This window comes from Trichomycterus rosablanca, chromosome 4 (genome assembly GCF_030014385.1).
Source record: "Trichomycterus rosablanca isolate fTriRos1 chromosome 4, fTriRos1.hap1, whole genome shotgun sequence".
Taxonomy (NCBI): domain Eukaryota; kingdom Metazoa; phylum Chordata; class Actinopteri; order Siluriformes; family Trichomycteridae; genus Trichomycterus; species Trichomycterus rosablanca.
The window spans coordinates 131,503-151,100 of record NC_085991.1 but is presented as its reverse complement, the minus strand read 5'-3'; the positions used below and the strand labels follow the sequence as shown (position 1 = coordinate 151,100).

The following is a 19,598-nucleotide window of genomic DNA, read 5'->3' as shown; positions in this document are numbered from 1 at the left end:
TGCAGGAACAGAAGTATTGGGTATAGGCTTTAATATAGGGTTTGAGGAGATTTGGAACACTTCCACTTATTAACACTATCACTCGCAGTCGATTGTGGATTATCTAGAAGAATGAAACAATCATGAGCTGATTTACTGCAGCGCTGGCGTCCTGGTACAGAACCACGCTGGATCTCCTTGATCTCTTTAGAACCCGACAGGCTGCTCGGCTCGGTGGGAACAGCACAGAATGAAACACCTGAATTTAATTGTTAAGAGGTGTGTCCCTATTGGGATTAGAACCCACATCCTGCTGTTGGTAGGAGTTAATGGTTCGACTCTGGTGCTGGTGGGTATAATGGGGAGCTTTGTGGATGTTAGAGCTGTATTGGGGGGATTATAGTGGGATTATTGGGCTGCACACGTTCTTACTCTACATTATCCAGGAGAGCAGGATTAGAATATAATACACACACACACACACACCACACCACACTCCATGGCACACACACACACACACTCCACGCTGGATCAGTTGTACGGTGGACTGCAGGATCATTTTCTGTTTGATTTTATTTCTGACTGAGACTGAAGGAAGATTCTCAGCTTCACCAGAGTCAGAGCAGAAGGTGAGTGAGTGAGTTTATTCTCATTCTACATTCAGTACAAACACCTGCTCTTCACAGAGAAATGAAGCGTCAACTGGAACAACAGATTTATTTCTATCTCAGGTGGAACAGTGGTGCGTACCAAAGAACCAAAGTTCTGAAAGAACCAAAGTGGGAATAAATTTACCTCAGAAAACCTTTTATTATTATTTATAATCCTGAACGTCCTGCAGTGACAAAATTAAAAGAACTAAACACACAACACTGCTCATATGATAACACAATCATATATAAAGTGGTGTAAAGTTCATATAAAATAAGGAACATATAAGATAACACTTTATTGATCCCAAAGGAAATTGCAGTTTTACAGAACTTTATTACTGTACAGTACTTTCATAAAGACTTTATAAAGTCTATAAAACTATAAATCTTTAATAAACATTTATTTAGGTTTACTGCACTTTAAAACAACCCTCAGTTCATAGTTGTTTAATAGGCACATTTGGACCATGACTGCAGGGATTCACTTCTACTGGAACATAATATTTACTCAGATTTAAGCTCAGTGTAAATCATCAGCAGTTTCAATCTTAAACCTGCTAATCAGATTATCATTAACTAATCCTGCACTCGGATTAACACACACACACACACACACACACACACTATCTTTTAAGCAGTGTGTTTAATATCAATTCTGTAGGTCAGAGAGTCAAAATATAATGATATACATAAATAATAAATGATCAGGTTTACTTTTTAATTTAAACACATTTTGGTTTTATTGCCTCTGCTGTGGATTTGATGAAGTGAGAGTTAATTCTACACATTAAAATCAATTAACTGATCAATTTCCTCTGAATTTCTGATTTAATTTGTATAAAATTATAAAACCTGAAATAAAAACACTGAAAAGTTTACCTTCTTTATGCTCTCAGATTTAGAACCTTCACTCACTGAGAGTTTATTTCTGTTTTAATCTGTTTTCATTTATATTTACAGCATTTTATAAACACTGTATAACCAGAAGTATGTGGACACTCCTGTACATGATTACACTGAGATGTTTCTGCTACACCTGTTAGCCTGAAATGGGAGGTGATTCCATATCAATGCTCAGGGTTTATATTGGTACTCAGGTGTCCACATACTTTTGGCAGTGCAATAAAACAGGAGGGTTTAGGGTTTAGTATCTGAATGAAATGACTCCAGTAGAGTTGAGATGATGGACGTGAGCCACCTCAGTGGAGATGTTTGAGATAATGAAGGTTGCTCCTGCTCCTAATGAAGGCTAATGAGCTTAGCATGTAGCATGTACTGATTAAGTTCCTGTTTGCTGAGGGTAAATCCCTAAACTGTAGGATTAACGCTGGAACATCCTGGTAAACTGCTGCACCCTCACCAATAACCTAACAGGATTATCAGGAGAACAGGATTGAGAAGGTTCCAGGATGTTCAGGTCAGCGTCTGCTGCAGGGAAACACGACCAGCCTCCAGTTGGTGTGTTAGCCCAGCGTAGTTACCAGTGTAGTGTCGTAGTGTGAGTTTGATGTTGTTTGTGTGTGGACAGAGTGTGTGATGACCCCGAGAGAGCAGCTGAGGAAGATGACCACGCTGGTAGAGCAGGACGATAAACACTGGTACAGACTCGTCAACAGCATGTCTGCCGGAGGTACCAATCGATACGATACCAGGATATGATACCATGATACCGTATGATACGATATGATACCATGATACCGTATGATACGATATGATACCATGTGTGTGTACTCATGAGTGTGTGTGTGTGTGTGTGTGTGTGTGTGTACAGAACTAAGACAGAGGCAGGAGATGATGATGAGGAACTCGATGGTTCTCACCCCGCAGGTTCTCGGGCAGCAGAGGCTCCAGTTTGAACCTCGTTTCATGGACAGGTGTGTAATTGTAGCTTGTCTGGAGCAGTGGGATCATCATCAAGAGTCTAAATGTGTGTGTGTGTGTGTGTGTGTGTGTGTGTGTGTGTGTGTGTGTGTAGGGACCTGGTTCCTCCTGCTGAAATGGTTTCCTCCTCTGAACCTCGTCACCTTGGACCCCCACTGCCCCCCCACTCCACTGTACTGACAGGAAGAGGGTTCGCAGCCCCAGGTCAGTGTAACAGTACATAGTGCGTTATAACCCCGCACAGCTCCTCAGTTTAGTACAGTTTATTATAAACTCACATTTCCATTAAAGTTGGGACGTTTAGTTTCAGGGAGTAAAAGAAGAATGTGTGATGTGTTTCATCCTGTTCAGTCTTTATTTAACTGATAAAAGTAGAAAGAAAAGATTTCGAATGTTTCACTGATCAACTTCATTCTACTGTAGATTGTAAATATTTAATTTAATTCACTCCAAAAGAGTTGGGACGGAGGGAAAATGTTTAGCCGTGTTTACTGATAAATTCCTGAGCTCGTGTGATTCTGTTCAGGTGGAAGTTTAATGCTGAAGGGTCGAGATTTTCTTGTATTCTCTAAATCTTTTAATAATGTTATGGACTGTAGGCAGTGAAATCACTAAATTCCTTACAATCAAATTATGCTGATGATTTTTTTAAACTGTTGGAATACTGAGCGTCTAAATCTTTCATTAATGCTTATTTTATACTAAACATCACATCATCATGTTTTTTTATTACACAGTGTACCTGGTCTTGATTTTCCTCTGTCCCAACTTTTTTTTGGAAAGTAGTGCAGCCATAAATTTTTGGAAATTAAATAAAGTAAAGCTGCTGCTGATGTTTTGGTCCTGCTGAAGGTCAGAACATCTCACACTGCTGGTTATATTATTTCAGAACTCTTGTTTGTGTGTGGTGTGTTTTTATAAACCAGAAGCGTATGGGTTCCTTCCTCCTGAGTCCATGGAAACTGTTGCTAGGAGACAGGAGATCCTGCACAAACAGAACATAGCCAGGTAACCTTCTGCACCAGGTTCTACTCAGATAACAACAACATTACTGAGCTGTGATTGTGGTGAGCGGCCTCTGTCTGGAATCATTAACACAGCAGCACCCTCTAGTGGGAGACCTGACCGTATGTACAGTGATTTTACACCTGCTCAGGGGTCCAACAGTAGCAACTGACTGTGGTTACCACAGAAGCAATAAGTGGATAAAAAATAAGAAATGATGATTAATAAATATAATCGTATAAAAACAGTAAATCTGGAGGCTGAAGAAGCGAATACAGAACCGTTACGCTAATAAACACTCATGAGGTAACGTGATTAGATGTGATTAGACGTGATTAGACGTGATTTCTGATTCATTCCAGAAGAACCTTCTCACCATCCAGATCCTAAACACCAGACCGGATAAATTTCTTCTTGTGATTATTATATTCAGGATGGAAATGAACGCCATCTTGCAGCAGAAGGAGCTGGAGAACCAGCAGAAGAACCTGATGGAGAACCCCATGATGTTCCAGCACGTCAATCCCAGTCCCACCATCTTCAGAGGACGCCATCGTCTGCAGGACGGCCACGAGGTGTTCGACCTCCACACCAACAGCTTCCTGATGTCGGCCGGTCCCTATCCGCCAATCAGCACGATGCACCGGGAAAGAGGGCGGCGCCCTGGAAGGAGACCGGCCAATCAGAAATGTCCCGAGGCCACAGCGTTTCAGGCGGAGGAGAAGAACGTGGACCAGAGTCCTGGAGGAGCTTCAGTGGACGAGAAGGAACCTGAACACGAGGAGAGGTCAGAGATCAGCACTGATGCTAATGCTAATGCTAACAAACCCCACCTGGCTAAGATGGATGGTGAGCTAGCAGCTAGCGGCGGACGGAAGGCTTACTGTAACGGCCAATCAGGACTCAGGAACAGACGAGAACAGACGGGGAGCAGCGACCCCAATCTGAGCGGTGCTAACAGTGAGAAGAACGTCAGAACCAGCTGCTCCAGTCTTCAGGAGAAGTTCCTGTACCCGCCCGCGCCCCTCTCCACCCTGCCCTACATGTTTCAGAACTCACTGCTGCCCCCTGGTGGGTGTCACTAATGCCAGCTCTTACACTCGGTCCAGAGCGTTTATGTACAATTATAAAACGCTTTTATAAAATACACAATAGAGCCAAAAGTATTTGGACACTGAAAGATCACATCATAAAGAGTGACTGTGCATTCAAAACTCTTCTTCCCTGTAGAGGACATGAAATGTGATGGGGGGCACAAACCTATGCATAAGAGTTAATTATTATAATAATATGTTTCTGCACATTTTTAACTGCTTCAGAGTCCACAGACACTGTGCTTTACACCACTACAGCCCAAACGTCTCATAATGCATAAAGATCTTCCAATAAAATCTGATCCATGAAGCTGCTGCTGAACAGTTCTTACACTGTTTTTACTACTGGGCAGTTTGGAGTGTGTCTGTGGGAATCTGTTGCCATGTAGTCAAAAGAGCATTTGTGCTGTCGGGCACCGGTGTTGGTGAGAAGGTCTGGCTCCTGAAAGTCCTCAGTAGGGTTGAGGTCGAGACTCACCGCAGGCCTCTAAAGTTCCTCCACATCAAAATGGTGAAACCGCGTCTTTATGTGCACAGTCAAGTTAAAACAGAAAAGGTCCTTCCCCAAAATGTTGCCCTGAAGCAGATTATTTATTTCATATCACTGATTTTATGCACCTGTTAGCAGTGGTCCTGAAACTCTAGAACTCACTCATTTGTAAGGGTGTCCACATACTTTTGGCTGTACAGTGCAGCAGTGGTTGTAGGTGGTTCTGAGTGTGGATCAGTTCTGAAGGTCTGTGATGGAAACGCTGCAGTAGAACTTGAACGTTCTGCTTCTTCTGTTCTGCAGCTCCTCCAGGCTTGTTCCTGAACCCTGAGGAGATCTCAGCAGTAGAAGATCTGCGCAAGTGGACGGTGGAGGACGTTTCTAACTTCATCAGTAACATTCCCAGCTGCTCCGAACACGCGCAGGTAACCAACTCCAACCATCACGTTCTCTAAAGATACAGGAGAGGCGGGGTCCATGTCAGAGGCGGGGTCCATGTTAGAGGCGGGGTCCATGTCAGAGGCGGGGTCCATGTTAGAGGCGGGGTCCATGTCAGAGGCGGGGTCGATGTCAGAGGCAGGGTCGATGTTAGAGGCGGGGTCCATGTCAGAGGCGGGGTCCATGTCAGAGGCGGGGTCCATGTCAGAGGCGGGGTCGATGTCAGAGGCGGTGTCGATGTCAGAGGCAGGGTCGATGTTAGAGGCGGGGTCGATGTTAGATGTTAGAGGCAGAATCGATGTAAGAGGCGGAGTTGATGTTAGAGGCAGGGTCGATGTTAGAGGCGGGGTCGATGTTAGAGGCGGGGTCCATGTTAGAGGCGGGGTCCATGTCAGAGGCGGGGTCGATGTCAGAGGCGGGGTCGATGTCAGAGGCAGGGTCGATGTTAGAGGCGGGGTCGATGTTAGATGTTAGAGGCAGAATCGATGTAAGAGGCGGAGTCGATGTTAGAGGCGGGGTCGATGTTAGAGGCGGGGTCCATGTTAGAGGCGGGGTCCATGTCAGAGGCGGGGTCGATGTCAGAGGCGGGGTCGATGTCAGAGGCAGGGTCGATGTTAGAGGCGGGGTCGATGTTAGATGTTAGAGGCAGAATCGATGTAAGAGGCGGAGTTGATGTTAGAGGCAGGGTCGATGTTAGAGGCGGGGTCGATGTTAGAGGCGGGGTCCATGTTAGAGGCAGGGTCGATGTTAGAGGCGGGGTCGATGTTAGATGTTAGAGGCAGAATCGATGTAAGAGGCGGAGTTGATGTTAGAGGCAGGGTCGATGTTAGAGGCGGGGTCCATGTTAGAGGCAGGGTCGATGTTAGAGGCGGGGTCGATGTTAGAGGCAGAATCGATGTAAGAGGCGGAGTTGATGTTAGAGGCAGGGTCTATGTTAGAGGCGGAGTTGATGTTAGAGGCAGGGTCGATGTTAGAGGCGGAGTCAATTTTAGAGACGGAGTCGATGTTAGAGGCAGGGTCGATGTTAGAGGCGGGGTCGATGTTAGATGTTAGAGGCAGAATCGATGTAAGAGGCGGAGTTGATGTTAGAGGCAGGGTCCATGTTAGAGGCGGGGTCCATGTTAGAGGCAGAGTCAATGTTAACTTCATATCTTCTGAAGATCAGAACATTTGCATTACACTCAGACCTCTGATGTGGAGAAGCTCAGTGTGTAGATCAGATCAGACTAGAACCCCAACAAATTTCCTGCAGGTATTTAAGGATCATCTGATAGATGGAGAAACGTTACCGCTGCTAACAGAAGATCATCTCCTGGAGACGCTTGGCCTGAAACTCGGTCCTGCTCTGAAAATACGATCTCAGGTGAGTTTAGATCTAGTCCAGGTTTAACCCACGTCAGCCCCACCAACCCTAATCCTGACCTAATCCTACACTTAAACCTGACCTAACCTAATCCTATGTGAGCTGCATCCCTGATCTATACTGGTTTCTCTGTGTGCGTGCAGGTGTTGAGACGAATGGGCGGGGCCCTCTTCATGGGGGTGAACGTACCCCTCTCTGCTCCGTCTCTGCAGCAGCCAATAGAGAAACACTCAGATCGATCATGTGATGTGACGCCTCCTATCACCTGCAGCACAGACGTACAGCAGAGCTCACCACATGTGAACCAGTGTGAGAACGTTCACCAGAGCCATGATCATCACCCCCCCAGCACCAGGACCGAGTCCACCTGAGACGGGCTCTCACTCCTTTATTTATCACATTTTATTTATCTTGCTTCTGTAATTATGGGGGGTTTGGATGGGGGGGGGGGGGTAACAGTGCATCCTGATGTAAACATCTGCTGAAGTGCACGATGAAGATTCCTGATCATCAGGTGCATTAGATTGATCAGATCTATTCATGCTCTGCTGCAGTTACACTGTCTGAACACCAGGGGTCACCATTACTGTAACCCACATACTGTAGCACTATCAGCACCTGCACCCTATATAGGGTTCCTATCAAGTGTACGAAGGTATTTGGGATCCAGCCCTCAGTCTCAGCATTTATCCTGCGTGGCAAATAACAATCTTGAACCAAATTACAGTTTAATAAAAATAAACAATAAAAAAAATGTTGTGTAAACACCAAATCACATGTAATAAAATCATTGATTTAAATCAGTAATTCTAAAATCATTGTTCCATTCTAAACAATAATTACATATTTTAATGGAATGTTATTATATTTGAACATAAACAATTAACCACAAAACTGTTTCTGTTTGTTATTTGCTCGGTGGGTAGCACTGTGTCCTCACAGCAAGAAGGTCCTGGGTTCGATTCCCTGGTGGAGCGGTCCAGGTCATGTCAGTGTGGAGTTTAGCATGTTCTCCCTGTGTCTGTGTGACGTGTTAGTGAGGTGAACTGGAGACACTAAATAGTTCCTGACTGTGTTTGATATTAAACCTGAATTGATGGATCTTGTGTGAGCAGTAACGACCCGTCCTGTCATGATGGAACCAGAGTGTCAAACATCACGTTATAATCCTAATAAATAAATAAATAATAAATAACATGAAAATAAAATAATAATAATGTGTCAATCAGAAGTGTTTTATTACACAGGAAAACAAAGATTTTGCTACTTGGAATAAAACATGCTATTTACATGAAATCGAGTGTGCTGATTCCAAATCTGAAGTCAAAATTTGCGCAGGACGTCGAGATTTTAAGTTACAGGCCAAATGCAGTTTGGTGACAGCTTGGTAGATTTGTCCATGTTCTGCAGCTTGGCAACATTGTAATTGCTGCACCATAGCTAGTTGACAATATTGTTTTCTTATATTGCTAGTATGTCTGCTTAAGCCTAAAGATGAGTAGGAGGAGCTGTGTTAACCATCCAGACAATTTTTGCTACATTTGTGGTAAATACACCCTATACGATCAGCGCAAAAACCTGACGAAGAGAGTGATGATCGCTTACAAGTATTATTTCGGGTGTAAAGTTGGAGATCAAGACAAAAGCTGGGCACCTCACATCTGCTGCACTGTGTGCTACGCTGGTCTCACACAGTGGCTCAATGGCAAGAGAAAGGCAATGCCGTTTGCTGTGCCTATGATTTGGCGGGAACCGAAAGATCATCACTCGGACTGCTATTTCTGCATGACTAATGTTGCTGGATTTTCAAAGAAGAACAAGTCAAAAATTGTTTATCCTGATTGTGAGTCTGCTCTGAAGCCAGTGCCAATTCCACCTGCATCTTGTGCTTCTGAAAATGACAGTTCTGATGGAGATCATGAGGGTGATGTTGCTCCTGACGCATGTTATGATCCAGAATCTGAACATGGTAAGCCTCACTTGCTGAGCCAATCTGATTTAGATGATCTAGTGAGAGACCTGTCTTTATCAAAAGAGAAATCTGAATTGTTAGCTTCCAGATTACAGGAATGGAATTTACTACAAAAAGGTACCACAACTTCACACTTTCGTGATCGTCATGCAAAATTAGCATCATATTACAAGCTGGAAAATGACATTTGTTTCTGTACTGACGTGAATGGCCTAATGCTGGAGCTAGATTGCGACTATGTACCTGAGCAGTGGAGATTATTTATAGATTCTGGTAAAGCTAGCCTGAAAGCTGTATTGCTGCACAATGGCAATGAAAAGCCTTCTGTTCCTATTGCTTATGCTGCGGGAATGAAAGAGACATACGACTCAATGGAACACATTTTGAAGCTGATCAACTATTCAAATCATAGCTGGAACATTTGCGGTGATCTGAAGGTTGTGGCACTCCTGTTGGGTCTACAGTTGGGGTACACAAAACACATGTGCTTTCTGTGCCTATGGAACAGTCGTGATGACAGCAATCATTACAAAGTGAAACGGTGGCCATCCAGAGTTGATCACACTGTTGGCCGATACAATGTGCAACATGTATCACTGGTTGATCCACTGAAAGTGTACCTTCCACCACTTCACATTAAGCTCGGCCTAATGAAAAACTTTGTCGTGGCTATGGATCGTAATGGAAATGGTTTTCAGTATCTGAAGGATAAGTTTGGAAAAACCAAAACGGATGCCAAACTAAAAGCAGGAATTTTTGTTGGTCCTGAAATCCGCGAAATAATGACACATTCAGATCCAAACTGAACACGCTTGAACTCGCCGCTTGGGATGCATTTGTGCTAGTTGTGCAAAACTTTCTTGGCAACCATCGGGCTGACAACCATGCTGAACTTGTGAGCAACATGTTAGCAGCGTATCAGCAACTCGGCTGCCGAATGTCACTCAAAATTCATTTCTTACATTCTCATATGGATTTTTTCCCTTCAAATTTGGGTGATGTGAGTGATGAACACGGGGAACGATTCCACCAGGATATTGCCACCATGGAAAAAAGATATCAAGGTCACTTCAACCCCAACATGATGGGCGACTACTGCTGGTTTCTGCAGCGGTCAACAACAGACACTCACAAGCGCAAAAGCAAGTGCCTGAAGCACTTTTGAACACTGTGCAATTTTGCATTGCATAAAGACTCACGTGAACTTTTCAGTTACACGTTTGTTAATGTGAAGCAGTTTTTGTAATCTCTAGCAGTTTTGAACCACAATTTAGTTATGCACAGTGGCTGTATAACAGATACAAAAACAGTTTCTCGCGTCTGTTTGAATAACCAATGATACCGAGTATAACTTCAGAACCCGACGTCATAGGCAAAATTCGTCTACAGATTTGAACTCTGCACACTCGATTTAGTATAGGACACATGAAACACTCCAAGTAGCAGACAAAATCTTTTTTTCTGTGATCCAGTGTTATCATTGTACAAGAATAATTAATAACGCTTACATACAATTATAATAACAACTATAATAATAATAGTAATAACGTTATTATTATTATTATTATTATTACTATTATTATTATTATTATTACTATTATTATTATTATTATTACTATTACAGACACTGTGGTGTTGGATGAGAATGCTTGACTCACAGTTGATGTTCCAATTCTTACCCGAGGTGTTAAACACTGTACATGGGGCCAGTGATAGCTCAGTGGTTAAGGTACTGGACTAGTAAACAGAAGGTTGCCGGTTCAAGCCCCGCCACCACCAAGTTGCCACTGTTGGGTCCCTGAGCAAGGCCCTTAACCCTCAATTGCTCATCGTGTTCCGCTCATTGTGTAAGTCACTTTGGATAAAAGCGTCTGCTAAATGCTGAAAATGTAAATGACCTAGGAGACCATGATTATACACACAGGCAGAGACATAACTGCGACCTTCCCCAAACTGCTACCTCATGTTGGAGACAATTATTTAATCTGACAGGACTGATTTATACACCTGTATTGGGGGGTATCCCTAACCCTGACCCTGATCCTGACCTGCAGTATAACCGGGTGTCCGATTAAAAGTCCGAGGGTCACGTGCTGTGCTGACGTGTTGTTATCCTGGATCACGTGATCAGGTCGGTGTAGCAGAGAGCATCATGGCGGAGCGCAGGAGGCACAAGAAGCGTATTCAGGTAGAAGAACAGAATAAAATAATGAAACAAAATATAAACTTTATACAAGTTCTGTGTGTTTATTAAGTGGTTATTAATGCGCGGTGTTTATAAAGTGTGTGTTTAGACTACACTGAGCTCTTCATGTTATGCTAAGCTACTGTGCTAACTGCTCCGTTATGGCGGGTGAGAGAACGGTGTACGGAACACTGTTAATAACTAGGTTTAATGTTATTAATTCAGATTACAGCGGTGTTTATATTCATAACAGTGTTTATAATAATGCTGGTGTTTATAATGAGGAGTGTGAGTGATGGTGTTGAGTGCAGTTATACAGCACTGCAAAGTTGCCATGCTGGCACTCAACAACACAAGCATCATCTATTCTTCTTATTATTATTCTTATTATTATTCTTCTTATTCTTCTTATTCTTATTATTATTAATGTATTATTATGTATTATTATTGTTAATGCAGTTCTAAATGAAGTGAGCACTGCAGATCAGTTTCTCTGGATTTATTATTTATAAGTGTGATTTTGAGTTAAATAAATAATTAGTTTGATCACTTTTTTTCTCTCAGATTTGAAATAAAAATCTCAGTTTTTATTTACTGAAAACTAAATAGAAAAGATCTGGGAGATAATTCGTTTAGAAAGAACACAATGTTTATACTCATTGGCATGTTCTCCACCAGTCCCTCACATTGCTGTTGAGTGACTGTCTGTCGGTTCTGGAGACACATTTTAGCAGCTCGGCTTTGTTTGGTGTTTGGTGATTTTCCATTTTCCTTTTGATCACATTAAAAGGTCTTAACAGGGTTCAGGTCTGGAGCTAGAGCAGGTGGATCGATCATGACAGGTTCTTGGTGCTGGTGCTCCATCTACGCCCTGACTGACTGGACTGTGTGGCGTGGAGCATCGTCCTGCTGGAGAATCCGACCATCAGAGTTAAAAACATTATCAGAGCAGAAGGAGGCGAGTTTTGTTTCTGGAGAACCTTAAATGTTTCTTGATTCCTGCTGAAGCACCTTCACAGATGAATCTGCCTGATTCCAGACCTGCTGAAGCACTTTCAGATCATCACCAGCTTCACATGGATGAGAGACACCGGGGCTTTTTCAGCCTCTTCACAGCTTAGATGAGTAGGTGTTGACCAGTCTGAAAACTGGACTCGTTCCTCCCGTCCCGGTCAGTGATGAGTGCAGTATGAGTGTTTGGATTCACACAGACTCTGGGGTGGAATCACTGGAGAACATTCAGATTTAGGAAAGTTTTTGATGTGGATTCTTCACCGAGCTGCCACAACATTAAAGCAGCTGAAGAAGTGAAGTGAAGGACGTGGATTATCTGGCTACACTGGCACACAGGTGGAGGAGCTTAGTAGTGAACAGTCAGTTCTTGAAGTGGATGTGATGGAAGCGCTGTTTTCTTGGACGGTCAGGTGCATGGGCGTGTCTCACCAGGGGAAGAGAAGCACCAGGATGCACTGTGGTAAGAAGACGAGCTGATGGAGGCGATGTGGAGCCCTGGGTAATGTTCTGAATGTTCTGCTGGTTAACTTTGGGTCCTGGCATTTACGTGAAAGTTCTTTTGAAACGCACCACCTACCCAAACACCGCCGAACACAAACCACAAAAACAGAATCCATTTCCAGCCGCATATTTACACTTAAACTATGAAAAGATCAAAGTGCAGCTGATGGTGCAGATGATGGTGTAGCTGGTGGTGCAGCTGGTGGTGCAGCTGATGGTGCAGCTGGTGGTGCAGCTGGTGGTGCAGCTGATGGTGCAGCTGGTGGTGTAGCTGGTGGTGCAGATGATGGTGCAGCTGGTGGTGCAGCTGGTGGTGCAGATGGTGGTGCAGCTGATAATGCAGCTGATGGTGCAGCTGGTGGTGCAGCTGGTGGTGCAGATGATGGTGCAGATGGTGGTGCAGCTGGTGGTGTAGCTGGTGGTGCAGATGATGGTGCAGCTGATGGTGTAGCTGGTGGTGTAGCTGGTGGTGTAGCTGGTGGTGCAGATGATGGTGCAGCTGGTGGTGCAGCTGGTGGTGCAGATGATGGTGCAGCTGATGGTGTAGCTGGTGGTGCAGCTGATAATGCAGCTGATGGTGCAGCTGATAATGCAGCTGATGGTGCAGCTGGTGGTGCAGCTGGTGGTGCAGATGATGGTGCAGATGGTGGTGCAGCTGGTGGTGTAGATGATGGTGCAGCTGGTGGTGCAGCTGATGGTGCAGCTGATGGTGTGTGATGTTGAGGAGCGTGTTCATGATCAGCTTCAGTCTGATTTGAATCTGTAATATTTTATGATTAATTTCAGGAAGTGGGAGAACCTACAAAAGAGGAGAAAACCGTCGCCAAGTATCTGCGCTTCAACTGTCCCACCAAATCCACCAACATGATGGGTCATCGAGTCGATTACTTCATCGGTATGGTCAACTGTTTCTAACACACACACACACACACACAATATTATCAAATAGATATTCAACCTTATTAGTATTTTAATATATTAAAATATTCCACATGAGAACTGAAACTGGTTTTGATTCAAACTGATCACCTGTGCAGTGACTGAGCTGTGATGATCTGTAGAGCTGACGCACTATTGGTGTGTGTGTGTGTGTGTGTGTGTGTGTGTGTGTGTGTGTGTGTGTGTGTGTGTGTGTGTGTGTGTGTGTGTGTGTGTGTGTGTGTGTTGCAGCATCTAAAGCGGTGGACTGTCTGCTGGACTCTAAATGGGCGAAATCAAAGAAAAATGAAGAAGCTTTATTCACCAGTAGAGATTCAGTCGTGGATTATTGTAACAGGTCAGAATCACCTCACACAATCACACTACACCCTCTAAACTGAACCCAGTGTCCCGGTCAGTGTCCCGGTCAGTGTCCCGGTCAGTGTCCCGGTCAGTGTCCCGGTCAGTGTCCCGGTCTGTGTCCCGGTCTGTGCTGATCTATACTGGTCTGTGTTTAGGCTCCTGAAGAAGCAGTTCTTCCACCGAGCTCTGAAGGTGATGAAGAAGAAATCAGAGAAGGAACTGAAGAAGGAGAAGATGAAAGCTGATGGAGGTAAAGATGAGGAGAAGAAGAGTAAGAAAGAGAAAGAGAAAGAGAAGGAAAAAGAAAAAGAGAAGAAGAAGGAAACAGATCCTACAGACACCAAGAAAGAGAAAAATGTACAAATATTATATTACTTATCTTTTACTGTCAGTCTGTAATAATGCTCGTGGTTTAGGAGTCTGGTGTCACATCGTGTTTCTCTAACATGTTCCTGTCATCTCTAATACATTGTGTGTGTGTGTGTGTGTGTGTGTTTATATCTCTCTGTGTGTGTGTGTGTGTGTGTGTGTGTGTGTGTTTGTGTGTTTATATATCTCTCTCTGTGTGTGTGTGTGTGTGTGTGTGTGTGTGTGTGTGTGTGTGTGCATGCGTGCACAGGATGACTCTCCAGGTTCTCCAAAGAAGAAGAAGGAGGTGAAGAAAAAGTTTAAACTGGAGCCTCATGAGGATCAACTGTTCCTAGATGGAAATGAGGTACACACACACACACACACACACACACACACACACACCCACACACACCTACAAACACGTACACACACACTACATGAATGAGCTGCTTTAGATCATGTGATTGAATCATTCTATTGGACCCCTGAGCTCTCTCTCTCTCACTCACTCACACACTCTTACACACACTCTCTTTCTCTTTGATCTGCAGGTTTACGTTTGGATTTATGATCCGGTGCATTTTAAGACCTTCGCTATGGGACTGGTGTTGGGTACGTACATCAGATTCATCAGCACACGCCTCCCAACCCCAAACTCACCCAGCTCCATCCTGTAGCTCCACTGAGTTTCATCATGCTGCACCGGTCTTACACTGAACTGGTACCAGTCCAGTATCTGACTGAGGTGGTTCCATCAGTGAGAGATCCATTAACCAGGAGAACCGAGTTCAGGTCACCTGATCAGTCTGATCTGATTCTGGATCTGGTACTGACTGTAGCAGTGATCCGGTTATAATCAGATACATTAGAGTGGAAACGTTTTACACTCACCACCAACAGCAGTGTGTATAATGTGTGTATTAAGTGTGTGTGTGTGTATAGTATGTGTATGGTGTGTGTGTGTGTATAACCTGAGTGTTTGTGTGTGTGTGTTTATAATATGTGTATAATGTGTGTGTGTAAAATATGTGTATTATGTGTGTATAACGTGTGTGTGTGTGTGTGTGTGTGTGTGTGTGTGTGTTGCAGTCATCGCAGTCATCGCTGCGACGCTCTTCCCTCTGTGGCCGGCTGAGATGCGAGTAGGTGTTTATTACCTGAGTGTTTGTGCCGGCTGCTTCGTGGCGAGTATCCTCCTCCTCGCCGTGGGTGAGCTGAACCGCTACTCCTTTCTCTTACATAGAACTGGTGTGAGCTGCTGGGACGTGACATCACTGTCCACAGTCAGACAGGCTTTACATCACCGTGAGCTCGAGGATCAGAAGCTCCTGCAGGGGGTCACTGTTCATGTAAAGCTCGTCTGACTGTGGTCACGCGTGTTACAGCAGGTTCTGATGTGCTTCAGTGATTTAAACATGACCATCTCCCTCCAGCTCGCTGCATCCTGTTCCTGCTCATCTGGTTGGTCACCGGGGGACGACATCACTTCTGGTTCCTGCCCAACCTGACGGCGGACGTGGGCTTCGTGGACTCGTTCCGTCCCATCTACACTCACGAGTACAAGGGCCCGAGAGCCGACGGTAAGAAGGGTGGAGCAGAGCAGAGCGAGGGCAAGGGTGGGAAGAATCAGAAGTCCGACAGTGAGGATAAATCGGACGGGGAGAAGAAGGAGGAGGAGGAGGAGGAAGAGGAGGAGGGCGAGAGGCGCAGCGAGGATTCGGACAGCGAGAGGAAAGAGGACGACGCGTCTCAGCACAGCAACGGAAACGATTTCGAGATGATCACACGAGAGGAGCTGGACCAGCACACCGACCACGAGGAGGAAGAGGAAGAGGAGGAGGAAGAGGAGGAGGAAGAGGAGCGGCGAGGAGGAGGCGAGGCTCAGACGTAAAGAGAGTTACGCTAACGGTTCATTCTTCATCACTTTCGCACATTGCGATCTTTATTACGGACGGTTCAACACCAACATCACCGCAGAGAGAATCACGGCCAGAGCCACGCCCCCACGCACACGCCCCCCCCGCACACGCCCCCACGCACACGCCCCCCCCGCACACGCCCACGTCTCGTAATGTTCTCAGCTCAGGGCTGAACGATACCGTCATCAGATCACGATACTTTACAGTCAAAGTATTAAAGAGGAAAAAGAAACTGATCCAGAATCGTGATGTATCGTAATATTTGATATTGATGTATCGGTCAGCCCTTGTGGTGTGAGTGTGAGTGTGAGTGTGAGTGTGAGTGTGAGTGTGAGTGTCTACATGTATTTTACACTGGGGGTGAAACGATACACACACACATCACAATATAACAGGTTTTTTGTGTGTGTGTGTGTGTGTGTGTGTGTGTGTGTGTGTGTGGTGGTGGGGGGTGGGGGGGGGGTGTAAACAACAAGCCACCAAAATACTGTTTTATTATCACGTCCTAATTTAAACTGTTTACAACTGAGGAATATAAACGACGTTCTGCTTTGATGTTTTTTATTTCTCACTCTTAGTCAAAAACATCGAATTATTTAATAATAAATATAATAATAGATTAAGCACTGACGTCATGGCTGTGTTTGTGTTCTGATGGTTAAGTGAGCAGAGTGACGTTCATGTTTATGCACTCGCTGATCTCTAGCAGGTAACGAATCCCCACAGTTCACTGATTCACTGAGCCTGAGAATTTACTGCTCAAACTCCAATCTCTGTCACTTATAGTCTAGTTAATTTTATATATATATATATATATCAGGGATAACATTAAAACCACCTCCTTGTTTCTACTCTCACTGTCCATGTTATCAGCTCCACTTACCATATAGAAGCACTTTGTAGTTCTACAATTACTGACTGTAGTCCATCTGTTTCTCTACATGCTTTATGTGGTTTTAATGTTATGGCTGATCCGTGTGTATATATATATATACATCTCGGGCTTTTCTCTGGATTTTGAAGGGTCAGAACACAGTGTCATTAGAGCACTTTTTGATTTTGGACAGTAAGGCCTGTCTCCTGGTTGACATTCCATTTCATCCCAAAGCTGTTTAATAGGGTTGATGTCGGGTTCTGTGCGGACGTCAGATTGTTGGGCTGTGAGATTAATTGTTAGATCTGTTAGTTAGAGTGTGTAACGAGTGTCCACATACTTTTGTACCTATAATCTCTATATTTATTTGTTGGATGCAATAATCTGTATCGTTCACACAGTGGAAATACCCAGAATAAATAAACCGTTTTATCTTTAGTGTATCAAAAATCTAAAATAATAAAGTGTGTATTGTTTCACCCCACCGTACAGCGCTGCTCAGTACCGGGTGTGTGTGTGTGTGTGTGTGTGTGTGTGTGTGTGTGTGTGTGTGTGTGTGTGTGTGTGTGTGTGTGTGTGTGTGTGTGTGTGTGTGTGTGTGTGTGTGTGTGTGTGTGTGTGTGTGTGTGTGTGTGTGTGTGTGTGTGTGTGCGTGCGTGCGTGCGTGCGTGCGTGCGTGCGTGCGTGCGTGCGTGCGTGCGTGCGTGCGTGCGTGCGTGCGTGCGTGCGTGCGTGCGTGCGTGCGTGCGTGCGTGCGTGCGTGCGATCTCATTGTAATTAAAGTCGTTAGCTGATGTATTGACGACTGTTGTGTTTAGTTAGCGATGTGATTAGCGTTAGCGCTTCGTCTCCAGCATTCACTCACTTAAATCATGAAGAGAATATTTAGGAAGCAGATAAACTAGTTCCACTGTGAGGATCCTGATGGATTATCGCGTGTCTATATATTTATGGTCAGCAGTAAATGTTGTAACGATCTTCTCCCTCTGTTTGAACAGTAAAATAACGCTGCTGCAGTTCAGTCCGTGATGTGAAGCACCTTTAACCTCTACAGTGTTTCATTATTTCTGTATCTATCAGATCTTTCGCATTAATGATCTAAACAAGCTGAGAGTCCTGCTCAGGGGTCCAACAGTAGGTGGAGGCTGGACCGGGTTCTTCATTTCTGCTGTTAAAGCGCCCTCTGCTGGAAGGACGAAGCACCTGCACCAAGAGCAGCAATGAGGAACCCATTCGACCAACCCACCCTCAGACACAGCCAATCATGTCTGTGTGGGTATCCGGTCGGTCAGCTTCAGAGCTTGAGATCCAAACCTGTGTTCCACCCCAGCACCGTAAGATCTGTAATCATAACGCTAACACTAAGACACCAGCACTCAACATTGGGCCCTTTAGCCAGACCCTTACCCTCTTGGACCTTGGTCATTTTTGCAGCGCTGTTTGGAAACGTTCAGATGAACATAAAAGTGAGTGAAGGCTGGAGGGGGATTATCTTCAGTTCTGATTGGATGCCAGTAGGTGCAGCGTAAAGCAGAAGATTAAAAACACGCTGAAGCGTCATTAGTGCCAAACTCGCCGCTATAAGCTAACTTTACACTTCAGCGACATCAGCCATGTAGCACCAACCAGAAACCTGAAACAAACACCGACGTGTCCGACTGATCCAACATGACTGGAACTGATCTGCGGTCACACCTGTGAGGTGGGCGTGGTCACACCTGAGAGGTGGGCGTGGTCAGGCTGAGATTTTACCACTATGGTTCCGTTAGCATCTTAGCTGGAGCTTCAGACTGAAATGAACTGAGGAACGAAATCAGCCACGTTTGATACAGTAAACATGAAGCTCCGCCCCCTAACCGCAGAGCAGCTCTGCTATTGGTCAGAATTGAATGGGTGCGGCTGATGAAGTGAAGTATGATGTTTAGGTTTGAGGAGGATGGTGGTGTTTCATTATTTCAGGTTGAAGGTTTTCTGATGTTATTTGTGGCGGCTGGACGTTAGTGGACGTGATTCGTGTGACTGGATGAACGAGTGAAATCGTTTCTGTTCTTCATGTGGTGTGTTAGCGTGATGCTCTGTGTAAGGGTGACGCTCTGTGTTAGCGTGATGCTCTGTAATGTGCTGCAGCAGCTCATTCATTCATTATTTGATATGAATATTTACAGATCCTATAAATGTGTAACTATAAATAATACCACGGTGTCGCCTCGTATTTCTAACCCTCTATAAAGTAATAAATAAATGTAGAGCGTGAGAGTGTGGTGAGATTATTTGGATTAATAATGTTTAGCTGCTATTTCCTGTATCGTGTTGTTGGAACTTCTACACATAATAAACGATCTTTATCATTTCTGATGTTTTACTGCACAGCTCAGAGCTTCTTGTGGTGGAACTACAGCTGAGGTGGATGAAACCGCCTTCATCTCGTCCTCTGTACATCAACAAGTGTTTTTTTATTATATTTATTTATTTGACTTTTTTCCCTTTTTCACCCACTCGAGTCACTCGCAGTTTCATCGTCGTATGTTCACTGATGCTTGCACAGTCTCGGCTCTGGCCAAGGAGGGTTCGAGACTATCACACGTCCAGTACACACCC

The 19,598-nt window shown here is 44.6% G+C and overlaps 2 protein-coding genes across 3 annotated transcripts; both read left to right on the top strand.

The window, feature by feature from the left end:
• Nucleotides 1–2,168: 2,168 nt before the first annotated feature.
• Nucleotides 2,169–7,326, top strand: samd7 (sterile alpha motif domain containing 7). Its single transcript, XM_062993682.1, has 8 exons — nucleotides 2,169–2,262; nucleotides 2,404–2,506; nucleotides 2,608–2,723; nucleotides 3,443–3,521; nucleotides 3,952–4,589; nucleotides 5,406–5,527; nucleotides 6,793–6,903; nucleotides 7,047–7,326. Exons 1-8 carry the CDS (start codon nucleotides 2,169–2,171, stop codon nucleotides 7,272–7,274), a joined length of 1,491 nt encoding a protein of 496 aa, XP_062849752.1. The 3' UTR covers nucleotides 7,275–7,326.
• Nucleotides 7,327–10,992: 3,666 nt separating this feature from the next.
• Nucleotides 10,993–19,192, top strand: sec62 (SEC62 homolog, preprotein translocation factor). Of its 2 annotated transcripts, none has more exons than XM_062993681.1 (8): nucleotides 10,993–11,063; nucleotides 13,362–13,470; nucleotides 13,746–13,851; nucleotides 14,012–14,213; nucleotides 14,476–14,571; nucleotides 14,759–14,819; nucleotides 15,297–15,416; nucleotides 15,641–19,192. In XM_062993681.1, the coding sequence occupies exons 1-8, from the start codon at nucleotides 11,028–11,030 to the stop codon at nucleotides 16,096–16,098; spliced, it is 1,188 nt and encodes a 395-aa protein (XP_062849751.1). In that variant the 5' UTR covers nucleotides 10,993–11,027; the 3' UTR covers nucleotides 16,099–19,192. The 2 variants fall into 2 exon arrangements, with proteins under 2 accessions (XP_062849751.1, XP_062849750.1); XM_062993680.1 differs by lacking the exon at nucleotides 10,993–11,063 and adding an exon at nucleotides 11,890–12,018.
• Nucleotides 19,193–19,598: the final 406 nt, after the last annotated feature.